General features: G+C 48.2%; 2 protein-coding genes across 7 annotated transcripts in view; one reads left to right on the top strand and one right to left on the bottom strand.

Moving 5' to 3' along the window:
* The window catches only part of LOC119374742 (proteoglycan 4), a 213,212-nt gene that overhangs the window by 67,833 nt on the left and 119,439 nt on the right, over positions 1–25,940 (bottom strand). For 2 of the 6 annotated variants that reach the window (XR_005180283.2, XM_037644926.2), the window contains exon 1: positions 10,288–11,172. The exons of 1 other annotated variant lie outside the window; for it this stretch is intronic. The gene's annotated coding sequence lies outside the window, so the exon portion shown is untranslated. Of the gene's footprint in view, positions 1–10,287; positions 11,173–25,940 lie in introns of those variants that run through there. 3 more of the 6 variants (XM_037644929.2, XM_037644927.2, XM_049420431.1) reach the window with 3 other exon arrangements.
* The window catches only part of LOC119375112 (ovalbumin-related protein X-like), a 27,018-nt gene continuing 25,793 nt past the window's right edge, over positions 24,716–25,940 (top strand). The window contains exon 1 of the mRNA XM_049411165.1: positions 24,716–24,787. Within this exon, the coding sequence (XP_049267122.1) occupies positions 24,716–24,787 (72 nt within the window). The remainder of the gene's footprint in view (positions 24,788–25,940) is intronic.

Here is a 25,940-nt window from a genome sequence, read left to right as displayed (position 1 = left end):
TGACCACGGTCGAGTTATTTCGCTAAATCTGGAAGTCCGTAAAACCGGGGATCCTGCGACCCTTAGGAATTTTAAACTAACGTAGCGACACCCGAAAGTTAAGAACATGTTGTTGGGCGAGAGTAGGTGAATACTTGACGACGTCTTCACTTTAGCGAAAACAAGACGAACGCGTCAGAGACGACGGGACAAGCTCTTGTGCTGTCGTCTCTCATGTCATTACTTGCTGAGTGCCTGCCGAATGCGCTCCAGCCCATCCTTATTATTTTCGTGATCACGTAGGGGTGCGCGAATATTCGAAAAAATTTCGAATAACGAATCGAATAGCGCTCTATTCGATTCGGCACTCGAATCAAATTGTGCATATTAGAAATACCGAATACTTTACGAATAATAAGCAACGACGAAAAATGCTCGAAGGAACGAGACGTTGGAACCGCGATGGGTAACTTTTCTTGTTGTCATCATCGGGTTACCCAGATGCACGCAGTCATGTATTTACGGGACTATCGACGCTATATTGATCACAGGATGAATGCGTTTTTGCTTTAAACTCCAGTGTCGCCGTAGCGACAGTGTCATCAATCCGCTATCTCCATCATAACGTTCACGATGATGTTAACTTATGAAATTGCTAATATTTACGCATCACTTTTATTTAACGGCTGATGACCACCTTGAATACTGCAGTCACTGCTATATTTCATCCCACAGTTACCAAATATTTCGAAGATCCTAAGTGGTGCTGCATACGAACTTGCCTCAGTATTATTGTGGCATTGTTTGTCGAACAAAAGTAATCGTAATGTTCGTTTGTTAAAGCTTGTGAACGTCGGTTTCAAATAAAATGTTGCCGGATCCTTGGCCTGGTTTCAAAATTGTTGCCTTGCCAGTGTAGGACTGACATTAACAGGTCATGGTTGACTAATTACTATTCGAAAACTATTCGATTAGTATTCGCATTCGATTCGGTCTCATCACTATTCGATTCGGTTATAAAATTCACTACTCGCACACCCCTAGTGATTAGGCTCCCCTGTTAGAAAATGTCTTAGGAATACATATTATTGTACACACTTCAATGTATAGTTTCCAGTCACGAACTCTTCATCTTTCGCAAAGTTATTCAGCATTAGCTTCCTTTTCATCATACTCATTTTCAGGACTACTTTAATGGTGTCTTTGTTTAATTTCTCAATATCTTTTTATTTATTATTCTTTTTTTTTGGCAAATCGTTGCCATCGTTACTGCAGAGCACTATGTCCTCTGCAAATCGTAGATTGCTGAGATATTAACCGCTCACTTTGATTCTTGCTTCTTCCCAGTGTATAGCGGTTCTTCTACTGTAACGCTGTTCTAATATAACAGGGGTCTCAAACAGGCGGCCCGCGGCTTTACACGGAATGAATCTTTGTGACTTTGCTAAATAGTTCTCGCCCATTGCAATTAATAGCGCTTTGTTCGGGCAAGCTACAGAGACGCGCGATTGGTCCCAAGCATTTTTCTTTTTTTCGTGATCGCTCCATGCGGGCACTACGAGTTGAAGCATCCCCGTGGAACGAAAAAACTATATATTTCAGAATGGGTGTTCGGAGTGCAGTCATTGTGAAAATCAGTATCGATATGTTTTTGCGAAACCTGACGTCAAATCCCCTTCAGACCAAAATCTCACCGTGACATTTTGTTCAAGCTCCCCCCCCCCCCCCCCCATCTCTCCGCCATCTTGAAACTTTGCCTTCCTGACCACTCATTCCTCAAGAACGTGAATCTCATGTCGTAACATGTTCCGCCAGCATGCAATGTCGCCTACACTGACATAAACGGACTAGCGCCTTTCTAGTCCCCGTCCCTTCCCCTGCGAGTTGCGGTTGAGGTCTCCTCACCCGGGAGACAGTTACCGTCCACACCTGCCACGCGTTCTCTTCCTACCAAGAATCGTCTCTCTTTCCTCCCTACTCGTGACGTCACTGCACAAACAGCAGACGACTCGAACAAAGGAGAGGAGGATAGGGCGTTGCGCCGCCGTTTTGATTCCGCCGGGAAACGAAAGCGATGACGTCAGACACAGAGCCGGGCGCGTCAAAACAAAGACTTTTTTTTTTTTTGCACTGCCTGTCAGCAGATACGAAGCTCTCTCTTGCCCCGATCTTCTCACTAGAGACGATGGAATGATAGATTGGAAATCTTCCTGTCACGACAATTTAAATGCATTGATTGACTCCGCTGTAAACCAAGGAGGTTGAAAAAAAAAAAAAAAGAATTCTGGAGTGGAAGCTTAATTAATAATTGTCGGGGTTTAACGTCCCAAACAGAGATATGATTATGAGAGACGCCGTAGTGGAGGGCTCCGGAAATTTCGACCTCCTGGGGTTCATTAACGTGCACATAGAATTTTTTAGGCCCGTATTCTGAAACGCTCCTTACCTCAGACCATTTCCTTACCTTACGTGAGGAGCGCTTCATGCCTCGTTATCTTAAGGAGCTCCTTGAGGGAGCCAGCGTATTCTAAAAGCTTCCTTCAACCTTCCTTTCCTAAGGGCCGCCTCAGTAAGGTAAGGCGCATGTTTCACAAGTCTGGGATCGAGAGTACGTGTGAAATACGGACTAAACGTCCGTTTTCAAGCAAGAATAAGGAATATTTTTTAGGCATAACGATGAATAATAACGTGTACACTGCTTTTGTGGGAAATACTGACTAAACGTCCGTTTTCAAGCAAGAATTAAGGAACATTTTTTGTGCATATTGATGAATGTGTACACTGCTTTTTCGCGATATGGGTGCACAGCCTTTTCCATTTACTTAACTTTCGCCTGTTGCAGAAGACAAAAACAGGATGGTCGAGCAAGCTTGGAGCTCATTGCGTTCATTGATGCATTTCAACGGCCTGTTATGTGGGAGCAAGCAATAAAGACCGTTTAAAGAATTGAAGACGTGGGTGAAATTGATTTTCATAACCGAGCAGAGCTAAGCTTGTGCAATCTCCTCACTTTGGTTTTGACTCGAATGTACTTATGTCCAAGTAAATTATGTTTACATTCGAAACAAGGGCGCGTCTATCGGGTCGTACATTGCGCCTTCGTGGATTGACCTGTTTTTCTTTTGCTAAACGAGAAAATCTTACAGCAGTGGTTCCCAGGAACCCAAGTCCTGATTGTATTCAGATATATGTGCACTATTTATTAGTAGTCTTACAGTCTGGTGCCTCGGAGTTGCATTCTGAGTTGTCACAAATGGTCGGAATATTTGAAGAATGTCGCCCGTCGTCATAACACGTGGTATTCCCTTCTAGGATTCTGTCGGGTTCCTTGACCTTAGGCTCGATTTCACCCGTGATCATGTTTGCTGGACATATAAACTAGGCTCGTACAAGCTCAACTCCGCACAGTAAGCTTGTCAAAAGGTTTATTGTTCGGGCTTGCTTCTACAACGCATTAAAATAGTCATGCTGCCACACAGTAGGCGCCAGCTTTCAGGCAAGATAATTCGCAGAAAAGGAAAGGAGCGTTTTCTGGGCATACATTGTAGCGCATGCGGCTGCACCCCTCTGTTCGCTGAGACCAACGTGATTTCTCTTACCCGGACGACCGCACCTGTCTCACTGTGGAAGCAGCCCGCATGGCATGTGAAGAATGCCATTGTTAGCCTAATCCAAACAAGAACTGCCATTCCCGGAAGACGGCAGCACGAACGGTGTGCGATGAGGGGGCCTACCGTTTCGCATTCCTTGAGTCTGTTCTTTTTTTCTCTATTCCTGTAAAATGCCTTGTCCTCTTCGCGCTGCCCAATATTAACGAAAAATGTTGACAGCCGTTCGGCCGCACGTTCAAAAACAAGCCTGGCAAGCAATTTTCCAACAACGACGAGCATACAATTAGAGCGAGCTTGTGCAGAAGTGCAAGGCATCGATCGAAAATAAGAGATCGGACACACAGTCGCTGACAAAGTACTGCAGAGAAGCGCCCTTTCAGTGCAAGTAGCAAGGTAAGGAGGCCTGAAGGTAGCCCTAGAGCTACCTTAACTTGAGGGAGCACCAAGGAGGGCCTCAGTGAGGGAACCTTAGTAAGGAGCGTTCCAGAATACGCGATAAGGCATCCTCAAGCAGTTAAAGGGACACTAAAGGCAAATAACAATTTATGTCAGAGTGAAAGCCTAATGTATGACAACTTCTAAAACGGCAATATTATCAACAGCAGTGCGCTACTTACCGAGAAATTAAGCTAAATGTATCACATGATGAGCGCCACGAGTGGGACATTTTCGAAGTGATCCCGATGACGTATGGAAGTCGGCCTACAATAAATCACTAGTAATCAAACTAGCAGCAGTAAAAAAAAGAACATTCCGAGCATCAAAAGACGTAATAAAATGCTGTTTGTTCGTTTCCGCTTGATTCATGGAAAACAAAACCTCCGTGGCGTTGCCATGGGGAACGGCGCGCGTGGTTCAACGGTTCCGTTTTCGCCGAACTGCGCCTCGCCCGTCTCAGTGGTAGTTTCGGGATCGCGTACTGCCGTGCGTGTTTTGCGCGCTCGTGAAAGTCGCTCTGACAGAAAGTTCGACAAAATGCCGCATGCGTGTGATATTGCCGGATGCCCGAATGGTGCACAACGCCAGTGCTGCAGCAAGGAAACCGGTGTGTCTTTTCACTGGGTGCCGCGGAATGAACCCTTACGCTCGAAGTGACTTAATGTCATGCCATTGCGCCAGTGTGCTAAACAGTCAAAACCTCTGCGTGTGTGCTCGCTGCACTTTCGTGCTGAGGATTACGAGACCAACCGCAACTTGGTGAAGGCTTTGAATGTGCCCATCCGAGCAAGTCTTTGCCGCAGCGCCGTTGTTGCTACTGTGGGTCCCGCTACTTCCGCTCGGCTGCTACTAGTGTCGGCGGCCGCAAGTAAACGCGGGCAACGTTGGGCACGGCAGCAGTGACGTATGAAAGTCGTATTTTCAGGCGGGAGATTTGAAGCGCGCTAACGCTAGACCGCCGTGGCGTGTGGGAGTGGAAGCTTTTCACAAGGTCTCAGCAGCAGGTGTGAAGCCGGCATTTGCTGCCTGGAGTTTGCCTCACAAACACGGCCTTCTCGTGTGGTACCCGATCAGAGGATAGCGGTTTCGTTCTACTAACGTATAAACGCTAGCCCAACTATAAGAGATCGCTGTTCCCGACAAAAATATCTCTGGATGAGTACTGGTATCTTGATCTCTACCAAAATTTGCCATGACTGAGCATTCTTCAGGAAACCAGGTAACACTAAGACAAGAGGGTGGCTAGTTGGTACTGCATTCTAAAAGGAAAAATATAGGTTCTTTGTGCGCAAAACGTTTCACAAAAGATGTCAGATAGGACAAAGCGCGCACAAAGAACGTATTTTTCCTTTTAGAACACTAAGACAACCGTTGAGCAGTAGTTTTCTCTTCGCTGCGCGCTAACGTATTATCGTGCCTGGAGTAATATGGTGGAGGTGTGGCTTCACTTTGCTCGCATGACTTCCACTCAAGCGGTCATCTTACCCAGGAGGTTTGGCTGTGACGCAGTGTTTCGGTCACCCTTTCCACATCAGCACGTGATAACTGCTCACGTGATTTCAAACAGCAATCCTACGCGGGCAACAGTGTGATAACGCGTTAAAGGTTTCGCTAAACAATACTCTGAATATATAAAGAACGAGCGAGTTATTCTCTCCTCGCGTTTCCCGTTTTTTCGGTGCTATATTCGTGACGCCAGCATTCCGTTAACGTGACGTCATGAGGAAATACGCTCTCGATTGGTCCATATACGCCGGATATCAGTGGCGAAATTATCTCCTGCCCTGCTTTACTATGCCGCCGCACGCCCGTTCTGTCCGTTCTCGCGTGACTATCGTGCGCGATCAACTGATTTTCGCTTCGTTTTGTGCGTTTTTGACCGCGCAAGCGGAGATATAACAGCGTGTAGTCGAGAATCCAGATATCCTGATAGGCTCAACGCTTAGAGCCACGTGTTTTACGAAGAAATAAGTGGCGAGGAGAAGATAGCGCCTGTAGGAAGGGTATAGTGAGGGCGGGAAGAAACAACACTCTCGTCTTTTTTGAACTCTGACTGGTTAAACTAAAGGGCATGGCCGGAGACAGTTCACAATTGACATTCCTCGCATACGGGCCTATCGAGAGCTTATTTCCTCGTGACGTCACGTGAACAGACTACTGGCGTCACGATTTGCGCCGAAAAGGCGGGAAACGATCGGAGAGGATAACGCGCTCGTTCTTCGCATTTTCAGGTATTGTTTACGAGCCCTTCAATGCAACAGGCAGGCACCGCTACGCCCAGCTCGCTAATGAACGCTTTTTCGTGCAGGAACATCATCCTAGTCGCCATGTTGGAGCACCAGCCAAGTGACAAGCCGCATATGTGGCGCCATCCAATCAGCGGCTAGCGCGATGCTTTCTTTCACCGTAGTGTTGCTAGCAGCGGCTGCAAATGCTATAAAATTGAGCGAGCTTGCTTAGTATCAGTGAAATTTCGGACACAGCAAGGGCAACGCCGAAATATCCACGCAAGCATAGTCCGGTCTCGCGCGTCTCACGCCGCGCGTTGTCAAGCACGCAAGCTTTTTTTTTTTTACGATATAGTACATATCACATGATAGAAACTAAAAGCTCACAAGACGAGGACAGAGGAGAGGCTTGAGGCGCACGAGCGCTGACTTACACCAATATTTTATTTGGAGACAAGTAGCCACACATGTGGCGAATAAACCCGTGACGCACCAAGTGTGCACAGCCCGCAGATAAGACTCATATCTACGCAAAAAGAGATAGCTCCTTTCTAGAACGAGCGGTTGAGTTTTGACACACAGTTGTGAGTCACCCGACCTTGTCAATCAGTTCCGCTTCAATGATCTCACGGGCTAACTGATCGCTACTTTTTGCTAACAGCCGAGCAATGTTGTAAGTCGGCGCTGCGTGTGTCTCAAGCCTATCCTTTGTCCTCGCCTTGAGCGCTTTTAGTTTCTGTGTGTCTTACCAACACGTCCATACAGTCACCTTGGCTACATATTACAAATGCCATCCGCGCGCGCACACGCGTTTACGCCAAATCACACATCACTCGGGCACATTTGCGCGATGTTACCGCAGTACGTGACGTGGTACTGTTATTGGTCGCTTGAGAGGCTGATGGACGCGCTGCGGCCCTCTAAACAACAGAAATGCGTCACTCCGCGCGTTCGGTCGTAAACAGGTTCAGATCTCAACGCCCATCGCGTGTTAAAGGGCCCCTCACCAGGTTTGACAATTTTGAGCTAACGAGCGCATTGCGTACACTGGGCGTTGACGATCACGTCTGCCAAAATTTGCAACGCTACGCGCCGCGGAAATGGGTCAAATTTCAAGCTGAACGCTGCTTGCCCTTCCTCTGGCGGGCGCGCGCTCTAGAGAATGAGGGGATGACGTACATGAGAAAATGGCCCTACGTAGATGGTAGTGCTGTGACGTCGCTCCTCTACGTAGACGACTGTGCTCTGACGTCGCCAACATTAGCACGTGACACTGCGATAATTATTTGACACGACATGTTTACTTTGTGTAATTTCTTGCTTGAACAGAATAATAAAACTTGAGAGAAGTAATGAGACACAAAAAGGGAATGTGTGCGTCTTTTTCATTTTTTTTTTCGTGAATTGCAGCGAGATGCGGGGCTAATGTGCCTCCCTTTCCCATGCGTTCGTGTCCCCGCGGTTAGCGCATCGAGCAGACGCCAGCCCTGGAAACGAAAGTAATGTTATGGCGCGTTCGAGCACTCATTATGCTCATTTATTCTACCGCGTACAAGTAAACGTTAATGCGGCACTGGCTCATGATAACGCCACTCTTGTGCCCGTACAAATGTCTCAACTTTCATGCCCGTCCCGCAGAAACAGGCAGTACACCACAGAGAACGCCGACAAAACGCCCACGGCCGCTACATAAAAAAAAAAAAAAGGTAGCGGCCGTGCAACGCTGCTCGCGTGCTCGGGCACGTCATGCGCACGTGACCATGCATGCGCATGACGTGTTCGTGCGTATGTGTCAAGTGAAGAGGGCAGGGAAGGAATTTGCCTTGCTAAGGCTACACAGGGCGAGTGGCAAGGGTTTGAAACTCGCCCCCTCGCATCATGGTTTCGCGCCGCTACAAATTATTGTTTTTCTCAGCTCGTAATGAACCGATTTGAAAAATTCTTGCGGCATACTGCTCTTCATTCGGCACACAACAACTTCCAGCGTCTAACTAGAATTTGCTATGTGGCCTGGTGAGGGGCCCTTTAAGTACGCCGTGTCTTTAGCCATATATGAGGGAGATTTGAGCTTCCTGACATCGAAATACGTAAGGTGTTTTGGAGGGTGACGTCAGACATGCTGGGGGTGGATCCATGCTTGGCACAATGAGTGGCGAGATTGCTCCCAAACACCACCAGTTTCCAATGAATTAGCACGTTCTAGAACTCACTAATTGATGCTTTGTTCCGCTTGGTACTACTTATATAATTGTTGGTGTAGCGTCCCGAAACCACGCTACGATTACGAGGGACGCCGTAGCGGAGGTCTCCGGAAATTTCGACCACCTCGGGTTCTTTAAAGGGACCCTCTAACACTTTTCCTGACCTCATTGTTTTACAGTTTTTACTTTCGGGTTGCGTAAACTGGAGGCTGAAGAGATTAGTGCAGCAAGAACGGCAGCGGTAGGGGCACGCAGTCCGGAGTTATTCAGCCTAGAACCCTCAAAATACAATAAAATGGAGGCCTACCCTCAACTCGATTCTCGCGGGGTTCACCTGACCACGTTTCACTCACCCTGTGACGTCTGATGGCGCCCCAATGAAATGAACTGAAAGATCCTACGTACGGGAAGCTTGCATACAATGTTGGCCGTCCTTTCCAACGTATTGATGACGCCGTTGCGACAGTAAGAAACAATGTGGTGCATTAGAACTGCGCGTCCGAAACGAGGCAGATCGTGAACGCCTCTATCATGTTTTCTAGCTTTAGTCGTGTTACATTTTTTTCCCTTCAGTTTCTACAAACAACGGCGCCTGGAGCGTCCCGAGCGCGTTTCCCTCCAGCGCCGTGGCGTTCGGCGCATTCTTTGCCGGGCGCTGCAGTTTTAAAGCTGAAATGTCTAAGATCGTCTGTCTAGTTGGTGTTCAGTGAAAAAAGCATGCTTAAGAAAAACTAAACCCAACAATTACCCCTTTTGTGATGCAACGCCGCTATTCTAACGTTGGGACGGCACTTTGGGACGGCTTTGCACCCCCTTCTCTTGGTAGAGTACTCTGTACTCGAAGTCGTTCAAAGTTTTGTTATAAACAAACAGGCCTTAGCGCTACTGACTGCTTCGTTCGCTGCCAGGGCGAGCTTACCATTCAAACAAAGCTTTCGTGCCAGATTCGCATTCCAAGAGAGCCATGGCCCGCATTTATTTTTTTTTTCTTTGATTACGTTTACAGCGCTGAATAAACAAGTCGCCGCGATCGCTCACACAGAGGTTCGCGCTACTAACATACAGTGTGAGGCGAATTCCGAAAGCGCTCCGTAGAAACTACCGGCAATCCACGATAGACATTACAAATGAAAAACAAATTCAGTGTCGAAAAAAAAAAAATGAGAGAAAGTGTCCAGCCCGTAAAGATGCGCGACTTCGGACTCGATTCGTCAAACCCCCAACCAACTACCGAGCCTAGAGAGAATACCAGAATCCACTCTACGTGATCTTCAGAGTAATCGCGCAAAAACGCGCACAGACATGATGGGACAATGACAAGCGCTAACTGGGTAGAGTTTCCGCGCTAATGCGCTAAAGATCCCACAGTGCCAACTAGCCCGAACCCGCTACAACCTCCACTCGTACAGGCAGAAAGGTGGCGAAATCAAAAATAACCATCGCGTTAAATACCACGGCACAATGCCGCCAACAAGACAAGCTTTCTAAATGTGAGCGACCAACTACAATTCCAACTAGGAGAGCCTACCACGACTCGGTGGTACCAGAAGTACGCTGCCCCAAAACGCGTTCATTTCTCCTTTTTCTTTCTTTTTCGGCGCTCGCGGCGGCGTGGCCTAGAACAAGCCGAGATGCCACCGACCGCCCGACCGAGCGCTGTTCACGGGGCCTCCCCGAAGTCGTCGCTAGGCATAGCTCGACACCGGTGCTGGATGCTCCTCGGACGGCGGTGAATTACGGGTACGCAACTTGTTCCTAAGCGCCGCCCCGCCTCGGCCGGGCTACGCTAGCGAGGAAAGTACGAAAGAAAAAAAGAGTAAGCGCACTTACAGCGAGCCAGCGGCGCAGGGAACAACACGCAGTGGATTGCGACTCATCCACGACACTGCCGTTCGTTGGCCGACGGTGCAGCGGCATTCACAGTGCAAGGCCGGCCAGCGTGAATAGCTGGCGCTGGCCTCCTCCCTCGCTGCACTACACACCAAGCAGCAACACAACCACCACCACTACTTAACACCACCAGCACAACCACCACTTGTGAACACCGTCGAAGAAAGGAACGAGCATCCCTTCGGCTTGGAAACGGCGATATTCCGCGACCACCACAAACCACGGAGAAGTCTTGTTTGGAAAGACGCCGCACTTGTTTTGCTTTTTCGTTTGTTGCCAGTCGTTTTCCGGGGCTACTTGCAAGCCGCTGCTGCTGCCGATGTCCGCAGCAGCCACAGAAAAACGCCGCTAGAACGGGCGTAGCGCGGGCAAGCGGCGAGGGAAGATAACGCGAGGAGGAGAAATGAGGAGAAATAAGCGTGGCGTTAGGCTTAGCAACCCCTCGCACTTCTAGCAGCGACTGGCGACACAGCTTGCTTGACAGCTGCGTCGACAGATGGCGCTACTTGTATTCCTTTTTTTTTTTTTTCCTGGCTTCGCTCGCATGCAGTGCTGCCGCTGGCTGCGCCCGTTTTCTACGCGCGCGCCGTAGGAAGGCGACCGACTACGAGAGCGCGCGGCGCGGCAACGTAGTCGACTCCCTTCCGAAAGCAGAGAAGTCGTATCGAACTTACGTTGATGGCGACGTCGAGGGCACGGCGTAAAATCCAGGGCCGAAGGCGGTAAGGACCGACACGACACTCAAGAAAACAAAATGAAAAGAAACACTGAGGCAGCGAGGAAAGCCTTCGCAACCCCCCACCCCTGAGACTGCCGCGGTCGCCGGGACGAGGAAAGCAGCGGCGCGAACGAGCCAATCGCGGCGGGCGGCGCGGAAGCGCCGCGGCGTCGACCAATGGGAAAGGGCGTAGCGGCGACGAAGCACCATGCTTCGCTTCTCGCAGTTTCTCGCTCTCTCTCACTCCACTCTCTCGCTCCGCTTCTCTCGGTCGCGGTAGAGAACGCGGAGCTACGAGCTACATCACCGGGTCGTCACGCCGCTAGCTCTTGGAGATGATAACCTGCGCTGGCTAGACTGTAGAAGCGATGACGTATGAGCAAGGGTTTGCGAATGAGCTAAGCTCAGGAGGCGAGAGGCGCTCCCGCAAAATCGCGCTGTCAAGCGGCACTTGACAGAGGCGCGCGGTTCTTTTTTGTTTGTTTGTGCGTGCGTGAAACGAAAACAGGGCGGCGCTGTTTTATTTCGACAGAAATGAGGGAAAATAGGAGTTTGAGCGAGGACACGGAAGGGAGAGAAGGAGAAGATCGGTGTTGAAGACGACACCGGCTGGCAGTTCCGCCGCTAGCTTTCATTTGACTAATTAAGCGTCAGGGGCGCGCGTGCGTTCAATTAGAGACCGCGTTAGCGAAAGATCTATGCCAGCGTAGAGAGGGGTGAGAGAGTGGGGAAGAGGAACAGGGGAGTGGGGGAGGGAAGCGCACAGGTCACGGCTTTTGTTCGAGCCCGAGCTGACAGCTCTCGGCTGCTTTTCCAAACACCTATTGTTTTTTTTTTTCCGTGTGTGTTTTCATTCGCGTCGGATGAGCTTGGTCGAATGCGCTCCCGTTGACAGCACACTTGTTGAGTCGCGAGTATAGGACAATAAAAATTAAGTTGGCGCTGAATGAGGGGAGAGGGAAGTTACAACAGGAAGTGCCTGGCGTTGCGTCCCTCGGCGTCGTCGCATCAACGCCGTCAGAGAGGGCGGCAAACCATATGAAGAGCGTTAGCTCAGCGTCACACAGTGTGACCAGAGGGAATGAACCTGACACCTCGTAAAGCAGTGTACAGTTTCCGTCAATGGACCAACAAGATATATTCCTGATTATAGCTTTTATGTCTCATTAGCAGTTCTGTGGTGCAGAAAACGAGTCACCGTGACACAACGCCACCGAAAAGTCTATTTTTTTTTTATTTGACTTGTAGCGCCAGCTATTGGCATTAAGAAGAAGCACAAACTCGTAATATATGGCCTCTGAGCTTGAAGCTGCCGTACATCTTTGAGGCCACGCATTCGGCCAATACACTCATTCCTGCTAAGCCTACCGATGAACTTGAGTATGGCATTCGGAAAGACTTCAAAGATATCACGATCGCTTTGCTGTCGAAGCTTCTAGGGAACAAGCTAAGTCAAATACAAGCATCAGTTGAGAACTTAAGGGCCACACAGTGCACGGCGACGACTTATTAGATCCGAGGCGGGCGGCAACCATTTTGGCAGCAGCGACGACGCCGTTACGTAGCGGAAGTCGCTGCCAGCCGCACGCTGATTGGTTCTGCGTCCATCGAACTGCTTCCGGCGTCGACGCTGCCGCCCGTGATGTCTGGACCGTCCAGAGGTGGACGTTTCGGCCACCGTCACCGGTAGCGTCGACGTCGAGGGACGCCGGCGTACGAAACGCCGGGAAAACGCCGACAAAAACGCTCTATATGGTTCGGCCTTTATATAGAGCGTTTTTTCCGGCGTTTCCTGGCGTTGCGTCCCTCGGCGTCGTCGCATCAACGCCGTCAGAGAGGGCGGCAAACCATATGAAGAGCGTTAGCTCAGCGTCACACAGTGTGACCAGAGGGAATGAACCTGACACCTCGTAAAGCAGTGTACAGTTTCCGTCAATGGACCAACAAGATATATTCCTGATTGTAGCTTTTATGTCTCATTAGCAGTTCTGTGGTGCAGAAAACGAGTCACAGTGACACAACACCACCGAAAAGTCTATTTTTCTTTTATTTGACTTGTAGCGCCAGCTATTGGCATTAAGAAGAAGCACAAACTTGTAATATATGGCCTCTGAGCTTGAAGCTGCCGTACATCTTTGAGGCCACGTATTCGGCCGATACACTCATTCCTGCTAAGCCTACCGATGAACTTGAGTACGGCACTCGGAAAGACTTCAAAGATATCACGATCGCTTTGCTGTCGAAGCTTCTAGGGAACAAGCTAAGTCAAATACAACCATCAGTTGAGAACTTAAGGGCCACACAGTGCACGGCGACGACTTATTAGATCCGAGGCGGGCGGCAGCCATTTTGGCAGCAGCGACGACGCCGTTACGTAGCGGAAGTCGCTGCGAGCCGCACGCTGATTGGTTCTGCGTCCATCGAACTGCTTCCGGCGTCGACGCTGCCGCCCGTGATGTCTGGACCATCCAGAGGTGGACGTTTCGGCCACCGTCACCGGTAGCGTCGACGTCGAGGGACGCCGGCGTACGAAACGCCGGAAAAACGCCGGCAAAAACGCTCTATATGGTTCGGCCTTAAATGAGGATTCAAGTCCACACACAGTCCGCCGCGGTGGTACGGCGGTTGCAGTGCTCGGCTGCTGCCCGAAAGACGCGGGTTCGATCCCGGTAGCGGCGCAAGGCACATTGAGTTCGTATAGCGACCGTCCGCGCTTTTCGTTCGGTACGTCGAAGCGTATGCAAACCAGGAAATGATGACTGCGAGTGCTGAGTTACCGATGATCAATAGCGTATACAATAAAAAATGTGACCCGGTTGTAGCAAAGCCTAAGATCAATCACTATACGAGTGCGTTATATCTCGATAGATAGATAGATAGATAGATAGATAGATAGATAGATAGAGATAGATAGATAGATAGATAGATAGATAGATCGGATAGATAGATAGATAGATAGATAGATAGATAGATAGATAGATAGATAGATAGATAGATAGATAGATAGATAGATAGATAGATAGATAGAGATGCACGCAGCAGTATATGTTCTTTGTCAAACCTGTCTTATATAGGCAGGGAAAATTCGTAGAAACGCTGCACGAACCCCTTCAGAAGGGAACATAATCCTTAAACGAAAAGGACCGAAATCAAACTTCACCTATGGGCCTCAAGCTCGCGTTGTCATATTGAAGCACACTCGCTTTGGCAAAGCTTGCCGGTATAAGGTGTCACGATGATAAGCTCGAAGGTGCGGATTCGACACATGGCAGTCGCATTTAGATAAGCGAAATGACAGAACATTCCCGTGCACTTAGATTGGGAAAAGGTACTCAGGAGCTCCGAGCTCCACCATCAACTCAAGGCATGCTGTCCGGAGGGCCCAAGAATTGCCACGTTCCCGCCCCGACTCGGGCGTCGCCTGACTGACTGACTTGACTGACTCACTGACTGATTGTAAAAATCTACAGGAAGGTCTTTCCTTCTTTTTAAAACCAAGCACTCTATCTAGTTCACAGCACTGTTGGCGGTAACGCGTTACAAGTAACGGCGTTACCGGTAACGCGTTACTTTTTTCGGTAACTTAGTAACGTACTCGTTACAATTTAGAAACTGTAACGGGTAACGTACTTACGTTAACATTTTTCGGTAACGTGTGGTGTCACGTACGTTACTCGTTACTTTTTCATCCTGGAGGTGTCGTTTTCTCAAAGCTCGCCCCGACATCTTTTGTCGCAGCGTCTGACTGCTGTCGGCCTGCCAGGTAGTGACCAAGAAAGCGCGGACGGAATCGCTTTTTTTGTGGAAATTGTGGGGACCAATTTCTTAAGACGCGCCGACTCCTTGTGTGGAGGTTTGGGCCATCGCCACGCAAAGCTTGATGAAAACCGCATATTCGCCATGAGAAACTGTACGGACATGCTTCTCGTGGAAGTGGATGTAGCAGATGGATTGCTGGCACCTGCGCCTTTTCGTGCCCAAAAGACTGGCCGTCCGAAGAGAAAGCGCAAGGGCTGGTTTACTCCATACCACGTGCTGATCGTGAAATGTTTTACGTGGGGGAAACGAAGAACTCCCCCGAGAGGCTGCGGCAACATAAAAACGATGTCCGCAAGTTCGCGTGACAAAGGAGTACACTCGCTGAGCATAGCATGGTAAACGACCACCGCATCGAATTCGACAACTCCCGCGTCGTCGACTTAAGCGGATTTCTGTGGAATTCTGGCCCATTCAGGCGACAGCCGGTAACGTCAACCGGTCTACAGGTGCGGTGCCGATCGAGAGTCTGCCTTATTGTGGAGAATAGGCGTGACCCCCGGCTGGGAAGAAAACTCCGAAAAAGAATGCGAGCGGGACGCGAAACGTAGAATTTTTTCTTGAGACGCAAAAAAAAAAAAAAAAAATCCTTTTTTTACTCACTACCTTAATACCGCTGTCACACGAGCCTTAACTGCGGTTAAGCTAACTACCGTTACGGCTAACCACGGTTACAGGTAGCTACACGGCAGACATTACCGCAGTTAGTGTACTAATCGTGGTTATTGCAAACGGGTGATTCCACGAGAGATCGACAACACGGATCCGAAAATAGATATTTTAGATTTGATTGAGTATTTTATACTTTATGCATGTACCATGCCAGTAGCCCGAAAAGGAACTTAATTTCCTTATTAACTGCATAATTTACGAGGGAGAAAATATCAAACATATTCAATTCGGAGGGACCAATTTCATTACCTGTCGTTCTCGAAAGTTCACGACGTTGTAAAACACAAATATTATCGTTACAAAGAAAACATTTTGTGCATGAAATGTATGCGCAACAAATAGTAGAGTAACATTGTTTGAAACTTATAGAGCTAAGGAAACTGTTTTTGGAAAATGTCCTAAGTATGCGACATTTTATAGTAGCTACAAAGTTGATAAGGCTTATCAACTTTGTTTTAAAAATAAATTTTGCTTTTTCTATCTGCAACTGCAGCGAAGTTTCTGGTTATTGAACTCCTCAGCGAGTGAGGCTGATCTTGAACACCCTCACATGAACGCTCGCAATTTTTGCGGTAATTATACAGGTTAAAGTGAACAAAGAATGTTTATGCACAGATATTTTTTCTGCCTCACTAGCCCGTTTAAACATTTCTTCACTACTACAAAATTCGCGCATCTATTTTGCTAGCAGAAGCACACTATCAGAATTATTGTAAATTTTTTTGAAATTTCATTGATGCTTTCTTTGCGAATAGCGTTGATGATTGAATCTCATATTCTGTATAATGTCACATTGAGAAAAACGACTTCACCATGTGTCAGAGTCAGGAGCCATCACACGTAACTCTAAAGGCAACTTTAAGCCACTATACCATTGGTAACGTCCGGTACATTTGTGCAAGTAATACTCGTTAAATCAGCATTTTGGGTATATTCGTTGTTTGGGTTATAAGAAGTTTTGCGTGAAACATAAATTTCAAATTTAAATTATTGTTATTGTGGGTTCCTGCAGCAAAGACACATCCATTAAAATTTATGATTGCGGAGTAACGGCAGAGGTAACGTCCGTTACTTTTTTTTTTCGGTAACGGTAACGCGTTACATTTTTTTGTAGGTAACGTAGGGCGGTAACGCGTTCCTTTTTTTATAGTTAACGAGTAACGTATTTAGTTACTTTTTCTTTCAGCAACGCCTACAACACTGGTTCACAGAACCTGTCGTGCGTCCCCCGAACGACAAGTTCCTCACTCACGATGCTTAACGGTGAAGCGTGACAATCCCACAGCGATTAAAAAAAAGAAATAATTAGTGGTGCTTGCATACCTTCGCTGGGTTATTTATTGTATATGGTATACCTTTATGTATAAGTAAAGGTAGCATATGCGGTAACTCTATATAAGCACAACGAGCGAGAAAAATCACTCTGTGAAACAGATTGCATGGTCGAAAAAAAACAAAAGAGAAAGAACCTTGTAGGAAGGCCGTCCTGCGGATTATTGCAAACCGTCCATCGTTAGAACATCGGACGCGTTATCCGAAGGTCGTATATTCAGGTCCAATACTGACGGCAAGTTTATCCGTCCGATTTATTTCCTTTCCGTTTATGTCATAATTACTGCACTAGAGTTTTTTTTTTTTTTTAAGGCACAATTAATGCCTCTATGTACCTTCCAGGCGTGGTTTCATTGTCCGTTGGCTTCATTATGCGCGTGTAGCGATAGCGCCGGGAGGCTATCTAATCTTTGCGGGCGTCGAATCCTATCTGCGCTGCGGAGGAACTCACGCCGCTGTTCAAACTAGTCAATGCCGCACGTTCCATATATATATATAATCTCTATAGATGATAGTAGGCTCGCGGAGATTGGAGAGTGTATGCGTATACACTGCCTCGCGTGGAGCGCGTTATCTGATAAGCGCGCCCGACAGCGTCGAGCGGAAAGCTCGATAACACTGCGATAACCAGGATAAAAAAAAGGCGGCAGAATATATGTATGTGAGTACAATGAACCGTAGTAGAACAGCGCCGGCGAAAACAACAGACCAGACGAGGAGAAGGACACGTAACACAAAGCGCCTTGTGTTACGTGTCCTTCTCGTCGTCTGGTCTGTTGTTTTCCCCGGCGCTGTTCTACTACGATTATGAACCAACTAGCCCAAAAGTACATTTTGACAAGTTACAATGAACCGTTGAGACACTTGGAGATCTCCAGAGTTTTGATTATGCGCTGACTGAAAGAATCGCAACGATGAAGACACGCAGATAAATTTATCTTCCGCGGAAATCGATTTGGCGGTGAAAACGCGAATGGCTGATGCTGTGTAGGCGAGGATATATTTTAACGGAGGAGATGTTTCAGCTTCAGGTTTGTCCGGCATGCAACGTGAACTCGACTGGTATGCGCCACTGAAAGCGGTATGCGCCAAGCAACTCCTATAGTATAGTACAGCTATGTAGTATAGCATAACATGGGGTGGGAAAGAGAAGTGAGGGTAAGGAGGTGTGATGTAGAGGTCAGTAGGAGAGAAAGGAGGAGAGAGGGTAATACAGGAAGCCCCCCCCCCCCAGAATTCTCGCCTCCCCCCCCCTGTCATCATGTGAAGGCAGGTGCATGTGAAGGCAGGGCAGTTTCTGTCATCATGTGAAGGCAGGTGCATGACAGCAGCGCTGCTTATACAAAGGATGACCTTGTTAAGGGACAACAGTTTATTGTTGGAAATTTCTTCTCACAAGCGATTGCCCTCTCGCCTGTGATAAACAGGCGCTTGAAATACAGTGCGGAACAGGCGCAAAAAAAAGAAAAAGAAAAATGCTCCGGCTGATATAGATTTAGAAAGGGTCTACAAACACGGTGGTCTACACTATGAGTTCGGTCTGCTTGCGTGAACCAGCAAGTTCGTGCCTCGGATGCGAGAGCCTCTTTTTGAGGCGCCTTCCCCTCACATGCCGCTTCCGCAGAGAATAAGCTTCGCACTGCTATATAGGGTCGCATAACCGCGAGCGCTGGGTAACCCAAGACAGCACGCATACACCACGCACGATACACGTGTCGTCCATAAGCGGACTAGAACACAGGCGAAGCAGACAGCGTGGGCTTGAAACCTTAGATGTTTATATACGGAGCCGATTCCAATGCCTTTTCATGCGAACTCTGCTCCGCAACTGGGCAGAGTTGAACCATGCGGAGATTCCAGGCGCATCACTGAAGAGCAGTATAACCGAAGCCAGAACACGGCACGCGGGATGCGCGTGTCGTCTTTCGGCGGCGCCAAAGCGGCACGTCCAATAAACAAAGCGGACAAACTGCCGCGCTGTTCGATTCGTTTGCTCGCTCTCGTGGTGTAAGACAAACACTTTTTTCTTACACCGTGAGAGTATTTTTCTTACACATTGGGTTGCCTCGGCATGTCGCAGAAAAGGTCCATTGCCGACTTTTTGTCGACTTGGAGCAAGCGGGCCAAGCAAAGTCCCCCCCCCCCCCCCCCCCCCCCCCCACTCCGAGCTTTCTGCTTCAACAATGGAAGATTCGGAGACGCCCCAAAAACAAGAAAATTCTTCTCAGTGCTCCGTTTTTGGTTCAACTCGAAGAGACTGTGTGTAGCACCGCTTCTGACGACGCTTGCCCGTCCTCGCCGGTGCATATGGACAGCGAATCTGACGAGCTTTCCGCATCGTAAGCAGCAAGAAATGAATCTGATTCTGCGACCGAATTCACCGCCTCTGATGTGCATGCCGACCACGCAGGACATTGGCTTGTGCTTGCACTGGTCGCAACGTTGCCTTCGAAGAATGACAAGCATGTGCACGTGTCTACACATTACGCCCAGTGCAACAGTACGCCAATGTTAGCAAAAACAAAAAAAAAAAAATACAATACGAGGTGTACGAGGTTACGCTGAAATGCATGCTGAACGTCACTCGGACACTATCATTTTCGCTCGATGTGCGTCGTTTTGTAGAAGCCTTGAAGCGCGCAACGTATAGTGTTTAAAAGAAGTGCCAAAGATCTGCGAAGATCGGGACACTGCCCATGCAGGCGCATGCGGCCGAGCAGCGATTATTCTCCGCTACATTGTCGCGCCGCCCGCTTTTCCTCGGAGTGCTCGAGATTGCGGAAGGTTGCGTGCGCGTCTACATGTGTACGGAAGCAAAGAGCGTTAGAGACTCGAACAGGTGTGGCAAAAAAAAAAAAAAAGAAGGCAGACGCTCTCGCCAATAACACCTGGCGATGAGCAATCCGTGAATGTGATTCTCTCTGCTGCGTCTCTCCCGGGGTTTTCCTGGAATGGATGCCGATAGCTACAGCTGTGTGTTTGCATAGTATATAAGTGTAGCGCATCTGCCGCCGTGAACAAAAGCCCCGAGAGACAGATGAAAGGCGTTGTTCTTGGCGTGAGAAGGCCGGGAGAACTTAGCGCACGTACGAAGAGATGTCCGGGAAGTGCAGTTGCATAGTTTGCTATATGGGCAATCATCTCGGGTGATGATTTTTTTTTAACAGCGAAGCCGATCTTGGTCGAGCCTTTTACGTTCGGGATCCGTCAGGAGACTTCGTTTTCTTCTGTAACGTTACAGAAACGGTGGCAAGAGCAAGAGGCACCAAGGCCTGACAGAGGCTCCCGCTCTGCTCACAGATTTGGCTGCAGCGAACAGATTATGCGCAGGACAAAAAGGATGTGGAGCATTACCATCTCAGAACATAATACAAGAGAACAGCAGTGTCAGCTGACATGCAGCGATAACACATATATGCGAAAGTTGAACACAATGTGTGCCATTCAAGTCGCATCTTTAATACGCTGAATATAATCACATCAATGCAATTTACTCAAAGAATATCGGATCTCATCCCATCTACACATGCAAGATTTGAAGAAACCAAAAAATGCCGACGCTCTTGCGCGAGAAGTGCTGACCCGTGCTATAAAACTGAGCCTAGCGGCAGCACATTACTGCGGGAGCAATCCACAAACACTTTACAAGGCGTTTCAGAATACTCCACATATAGCTTGCTAGCGATGAAGCCATATATATTCAGTTGTAAAGCATCAGAACTACCGCATACACACCCTGCAGACACCGCAGGCATAGCTTCAACCTCCCCCCCCCCTTTGCCCTCATTGGTCAAGTCCGGAAGAAAAACAAGCTTTTTAATGGATGAAAACACGAAGATGAAGCGATCAAGTACTTCTCACAACGGCCTGACTGCCTTTGGAGCCCGGTGTTACGGGGTTAAAGGTGGGTAATTCGCGCAATAACACAAAGAACCACACGGAAGGCTTAAGAGCAAGACGTGACACAACGCTAACAACTGACAGTTTATTGCACGGGATCACATGTATAAACAACACTGCGCAAAGGAACAATGGAGAGGAGAACACGCAATCCAATCAACCCAGCAAATCAAACACGCACCGAGACTAACGACCACATTAGAATTTCAGCACTTCAATCATCACTGGAATAGTAAAATATGTCAGACACGAGCAATTGAAGTCGCAATCACATTAGACTACGCTGTCAGCCTCCATACCCACATTTTTATTTACGCAGAGCTGGTCTGACAGCTTCCCCTAATTGTTCTTTTTGCGGAGTACACGAGACAATAGAGCGTTATCCCACCGCAATCTGACTCAGACTGCAGCGATGCGGAGCCCGCTCTTGATCCGAGCCATGGAGAACGCGTGTCCGAGCCAAAGGTGCAGCCGCTCGCTGCAGAGCATTCGGAGGCCGGAAGAGGAAAGACGTCACCGCATCTTCTGTTGCGAACAGACGAGGTGCGGGAGTCACGTGACCACATCTCGGTCGCGCTCCGAGGTCGAAGCGAGAGCGCCTCAGAGAGCTCTGAGTTGGAGAGCGTGTTGCTCTGAAAGGAGCAGCCGAACGTGTTCGGAGTGCTCGGTTTTGACCAGCCGAACGTGACGCGCGTGAGCTGGACCGCTCAAAAACGACCAGTGGAATGTACCATGAATAAGGGTATAGATATGGCACCCACCTCCAAACCCACCCTCGCGGAAGATTAAGGGGAGCCCCCCCCCCCCTTCCCGTCCCCTCCATGTTATCATGCATTATAACCTGAAAGATTAAAGCGCCAGTCTCCGCTAATTAACTTTATATATCGGAAACACAGTCAGCAACGCGCTGCACATAAATTCCTCGAATCGAGAGCGTGTAGCCGTTCTACCACGGGCGCGGGAGATGATTCGAGGAGGAGAATTACTGGAAATCTGCAGAGTCCCGCAGAGGGCAGTAGTGCTCGCGCCAAGTGTCCGCGCGCTCGAGGAATTGGCGTTTTAATTAGGAGAGACACCTCGGCTGCCCCAAACCGTCAGCCGCTATAATGCGAAAACCTTATGCACAGCTTTCGCTCACTATATAGTCCATGCGTGGTTAGCCGTATGCACATACATGTATCACCGCGTCCAATCCACAGCCAATCCGTTCTTTGAGGGAAAGAAAGGTTCTCGACAGCAGCGAGTTTTTGAATAGCTTTGGGTCAAGCAGGAGGTACGAGTTTTCGAATGGCGTATACTTATGTTCGCTCATATATCGCCCATGCTCTTGCGACGCCACGGTGGCCCGAACGCCAAGCTGCATACGATGAATGTAAATCAAAAGTTGCGTGGGAGAATGTACCTTAGGTACACGTGTTCTTTAAAGTTATTTTGCAAGGTGTAATGGTAATGGATTCGCTGGTAAACGCCACAGATTCTGTGCACGAGTCCACATACTCGCCGTGCAGTCCAACTTCTAGCCACAGCCTATAACTGCCTTAAGCCTGCGAGCTCTCAAATCGACGACCGATCTCGAAAACATGGGCTATTTTCCGTCCAATCGTTGTTTTACGAGTGGAATGGGAGAAACCGATAGCCTATAGCAGAATTTAGTTGTTTACAACGTCACCAGGTGCTCGGAAATCGGGTCACCTTGGTTTTGACCGCAAGCCGTCGCGTCGATGTGTGTCGCCATGTTTCTTTTGATGCAAAGCTTTCGGAGCAGGCTTTGGGGCTCCCGCTAAATTCGAGAAATAGTGCCCCCAACGCAAAATGCAAAACGCTGTTCGCGTCTCACGGATGCCAATTGTCCTCGACGCTATTTCTTTGGAGCCAGAACTGCAATAGAGTATGTGCGGCGAACCTTGGCGCGCTCTATAATTGCATAATAGAAAACCCTGAGCACGCCTACACACACACACACACACACACACACACACACACACACACACACACACACACACACACACACACACACACACACACACACACACACACACACACACACACACACACACACACACACACACACACACACACACACACACACACACACACACACACACACACACACACACACACACACACACACACACAGAGATTAAATTCGGGCTAGTGTCCAGGCCTTCGTATACCCAAGCAAGGACGTACTACATTAAAGTTTTTTTGCCGCTTTCCTGATATTACCGTGTCTTTACCTTGGTTTTTTATTTCTTTTCTTTTCCGCGAAAGGCACACTGCACACACACACGTCGAAACATTGCGTCGCACTCCCTCCTTCGTTCCTTTAAATCCACAGACATGCAAAAAGGAAATCAGGGAATTGCGTTAAAAAGCTTTGACAGCTAGGGTCCTGATTTGCATAACTTATAGCCCCTCAGTGGCGCATAAGGCGTGCCTTTCGCGGCTGAAAAAAGCCGTCTAGGATTTCCCGTCACCCATGGAAAAAAGCGAAAAAAGCAAAACAACCGCAGTAAAAAGAATGAAAAGAGTGTCGCTATCGAAAAATTACATCCTATTCATCGCGAAATAGGACAAAGGAAGGATATAGGACAAAGGGAATACACGAGGTGGCGCCGCTGTCGCCATCATCGCTCCCTTCTGTCCCGATTTTTACGGGGTATAAAACGAAGATTTCTTTTAAGCTCTGCGACTCCGATCTTCCCCATTCAAAATGCACCCGCTCAAAACGCGAAAGTATGTACACTTTCATGAGGCGACCGCGCCGGACGGACTTATATGGAATTTGTCGCCTATGATGGGCCGATAAAGGTATAATTAGACCGACTGTCGTTTTTTATGTAGAATTTTTACTTAGGGCCTTAGATCTTTTTGCGAGCTTCTTTTTCGAATAATGCAAGACCTTTTTATTTATTTTTTTATCTCACGCTCGGAATCAACTTCAATGTTTCCCCATTAAAATAGCAAGGTGTAAAATGAAGGACATTTCACAAAAGGTAACCGGCGAACCGATTTGAATGAAACGTCTCCCCTTTTACACGAAGAAAGGTAACTTCTGACGTCCATAGGAGTGGATAATTCCTATCCAAGATCTCACATATTTACAAGACTTTTTTTTAGAATAATGGCAGCACCCGTCTAGTGGTTGTGGTGCTCGACTGCTGACCCCAAAGGTCGCGGGATCGAATTCCGGCCGCGGCGACCGCATTTCGGTGGGGGCGAGATGCTGGAGATCCGTGCACTTAGATTTAGGTGCACGTAAAAGAACCCCAGGTGGTTGAAATTTCCGGAGCCCTCCACTAAGGCGGTCCGTCGGGGCCGCCAGGGATGTTCACCGAGGGGTCCGTTCCGGTTGCGCGGCGGGTTAATTCTCGCGACAACTCGTGGGCCATCTCGTTCGGATTGGAGCTATCAGTCTCTGTGTGCGCCGGGAACCATATTAGGTATTTGGGTTCATCTACTTTGTTTAGTTCTTGGCTATTAACGAGGATTCTGAGGGCTTGTAGTGAAATCCGTCCTTGCGTAAAATTTCGGATAGCTACTTGCGAGCCACTCAGTATGAATTTGTGTTTGTTGTAGGTGATAGCCATGGCTATGGCTACCTCCTCAGCCTCCTCTATCTTGTTGGTTGTGACAGAGCACGCGTTAATACACATGCCACAAACATGCCCGATCTTGTAATAAAGTTTATCCACTCACTCACTCACTCACTCACTCACTCACTCACTCACTCACTCACTCACTCACTCACTCACTCACTCACTCATACCCTTGTTACACGGGCACGCTAACCTCAGTTACGGCAAACCTCAGTTCCCTTAAACCGCACTTACATCCAGTTAGACGGAAAGCCTAACCGCAGTTATCCCACTAACCGTGGTTGCTCCGAACTGAGATTGACCACCTCTGTTTAGGAAGCTAACTAACAAAATGGCGGCACCCAAGTCGGTGGTCGAAGGCAGCGTCGCTCCACTGGAGGCTCAAACGTCCTCCCGAAAGCAAGTAAACTTGCCTTTCTCAAGAACAGAAGCGCTGACACGCGAAACAGTCCGTCAAAGCAAACCACGCACCAAACACGGCGATACTAGCGATACAAACGTATCAAGCAACGGATTGTCTTGGCTTTCGCACCGACCGTAAGTTGAATTCACCCATAGTTGCGAGACTGGCCCTTATTTAAGCCAAACATTGGCAAAACATTTGATGGAATACGCTCGGGGACTGCAGATGCAAAGAGAAAGGATTTATTTTAACTGAAATACATTATATTTGTCAGTATTTTTTAGAAAAACCAGCTAAACGTTTATAGTTTAATCACGAAACTTAGTGTCACGTGACCTGCTTCAGCGACCCAAACTAAGGACAACTTTTGGCGTGTAACATGTGCCAACCGCAGTTGGCGCTAACTACTCCGGTTTACTGCGGTTAACTGAGGTCCGTCGTAACTGAGGTTAGCGTGCCCGTGTAACTAGGGTATCACTCACTCACTCACTCACTCACTCACTCACTCACTCACTCACTCACTCACTCACTCACTCACTCACTCACTCACTCACTCACTCACTCACTCACTCACTCCACTAAGGCGTGCCTTATAATCATATCGTAGTTTTGGGGCGTAAGACCCCAACAATTATTATTATTATTATTATTATTATTATTATTTTATTATTATTATTATTATTATTATTATTATTATTATATTATTACTATTCCCTCCCCATCTGGCGACGAGAACTGCGTGACGCCTACTGCTACTATTACTACTACTACTACTACTACTACTACTACTACTACTACTACTAGTAGTAGTAGTAGTAGTAGTAGTAGTAGTAGTAGTAGTAGTAGTAGTAGTAGTAGTAGTAGTAGTACGACGACGACTACGGCACGAGGTGGACAAAAAAAAAAGGAATCTAGGAGGGAGAATCACGTGAAAATGTTGAAGCCCGGCCATATACAAATATGAAACAGGAGCATGCTGGAATTGTGACAAGAGCATGGAGCACGAGGGGGGAGCGCCGTCGGAGGAGGTTGCCTTGTGGACGCTAGGCGCGCGCGCTCGTCAATCTTTGTTTTTCTTTTTTGCCATGAGCCCACCAAAAGAGGAATCCATACAGGAGCACGATGGGAACTTTGACATGAACACGAGGAGGTT

The sequence above is a fragment of the Rhipicephalus sanguineus genome, chromosome 11 (assembly GCF_013339695.2).
Source record: "Rhipicephalus sanguineus isolate Rsan-2018 chromosome 11, BIME_Rsan_1.4, whole genome shotgun sequence".
NCBI lineage: Eukaryota > Metazoa > Arthropoda > Arachnida > Ixodida > Ixodidae > Rhipicephalus > Rhipicephalus sanguineus.
The sequence above is the reverse complement of the archived record's forward strand: the minus strand, read 5'-3'. Positions and strand labels throughout refer to the sequence as shown.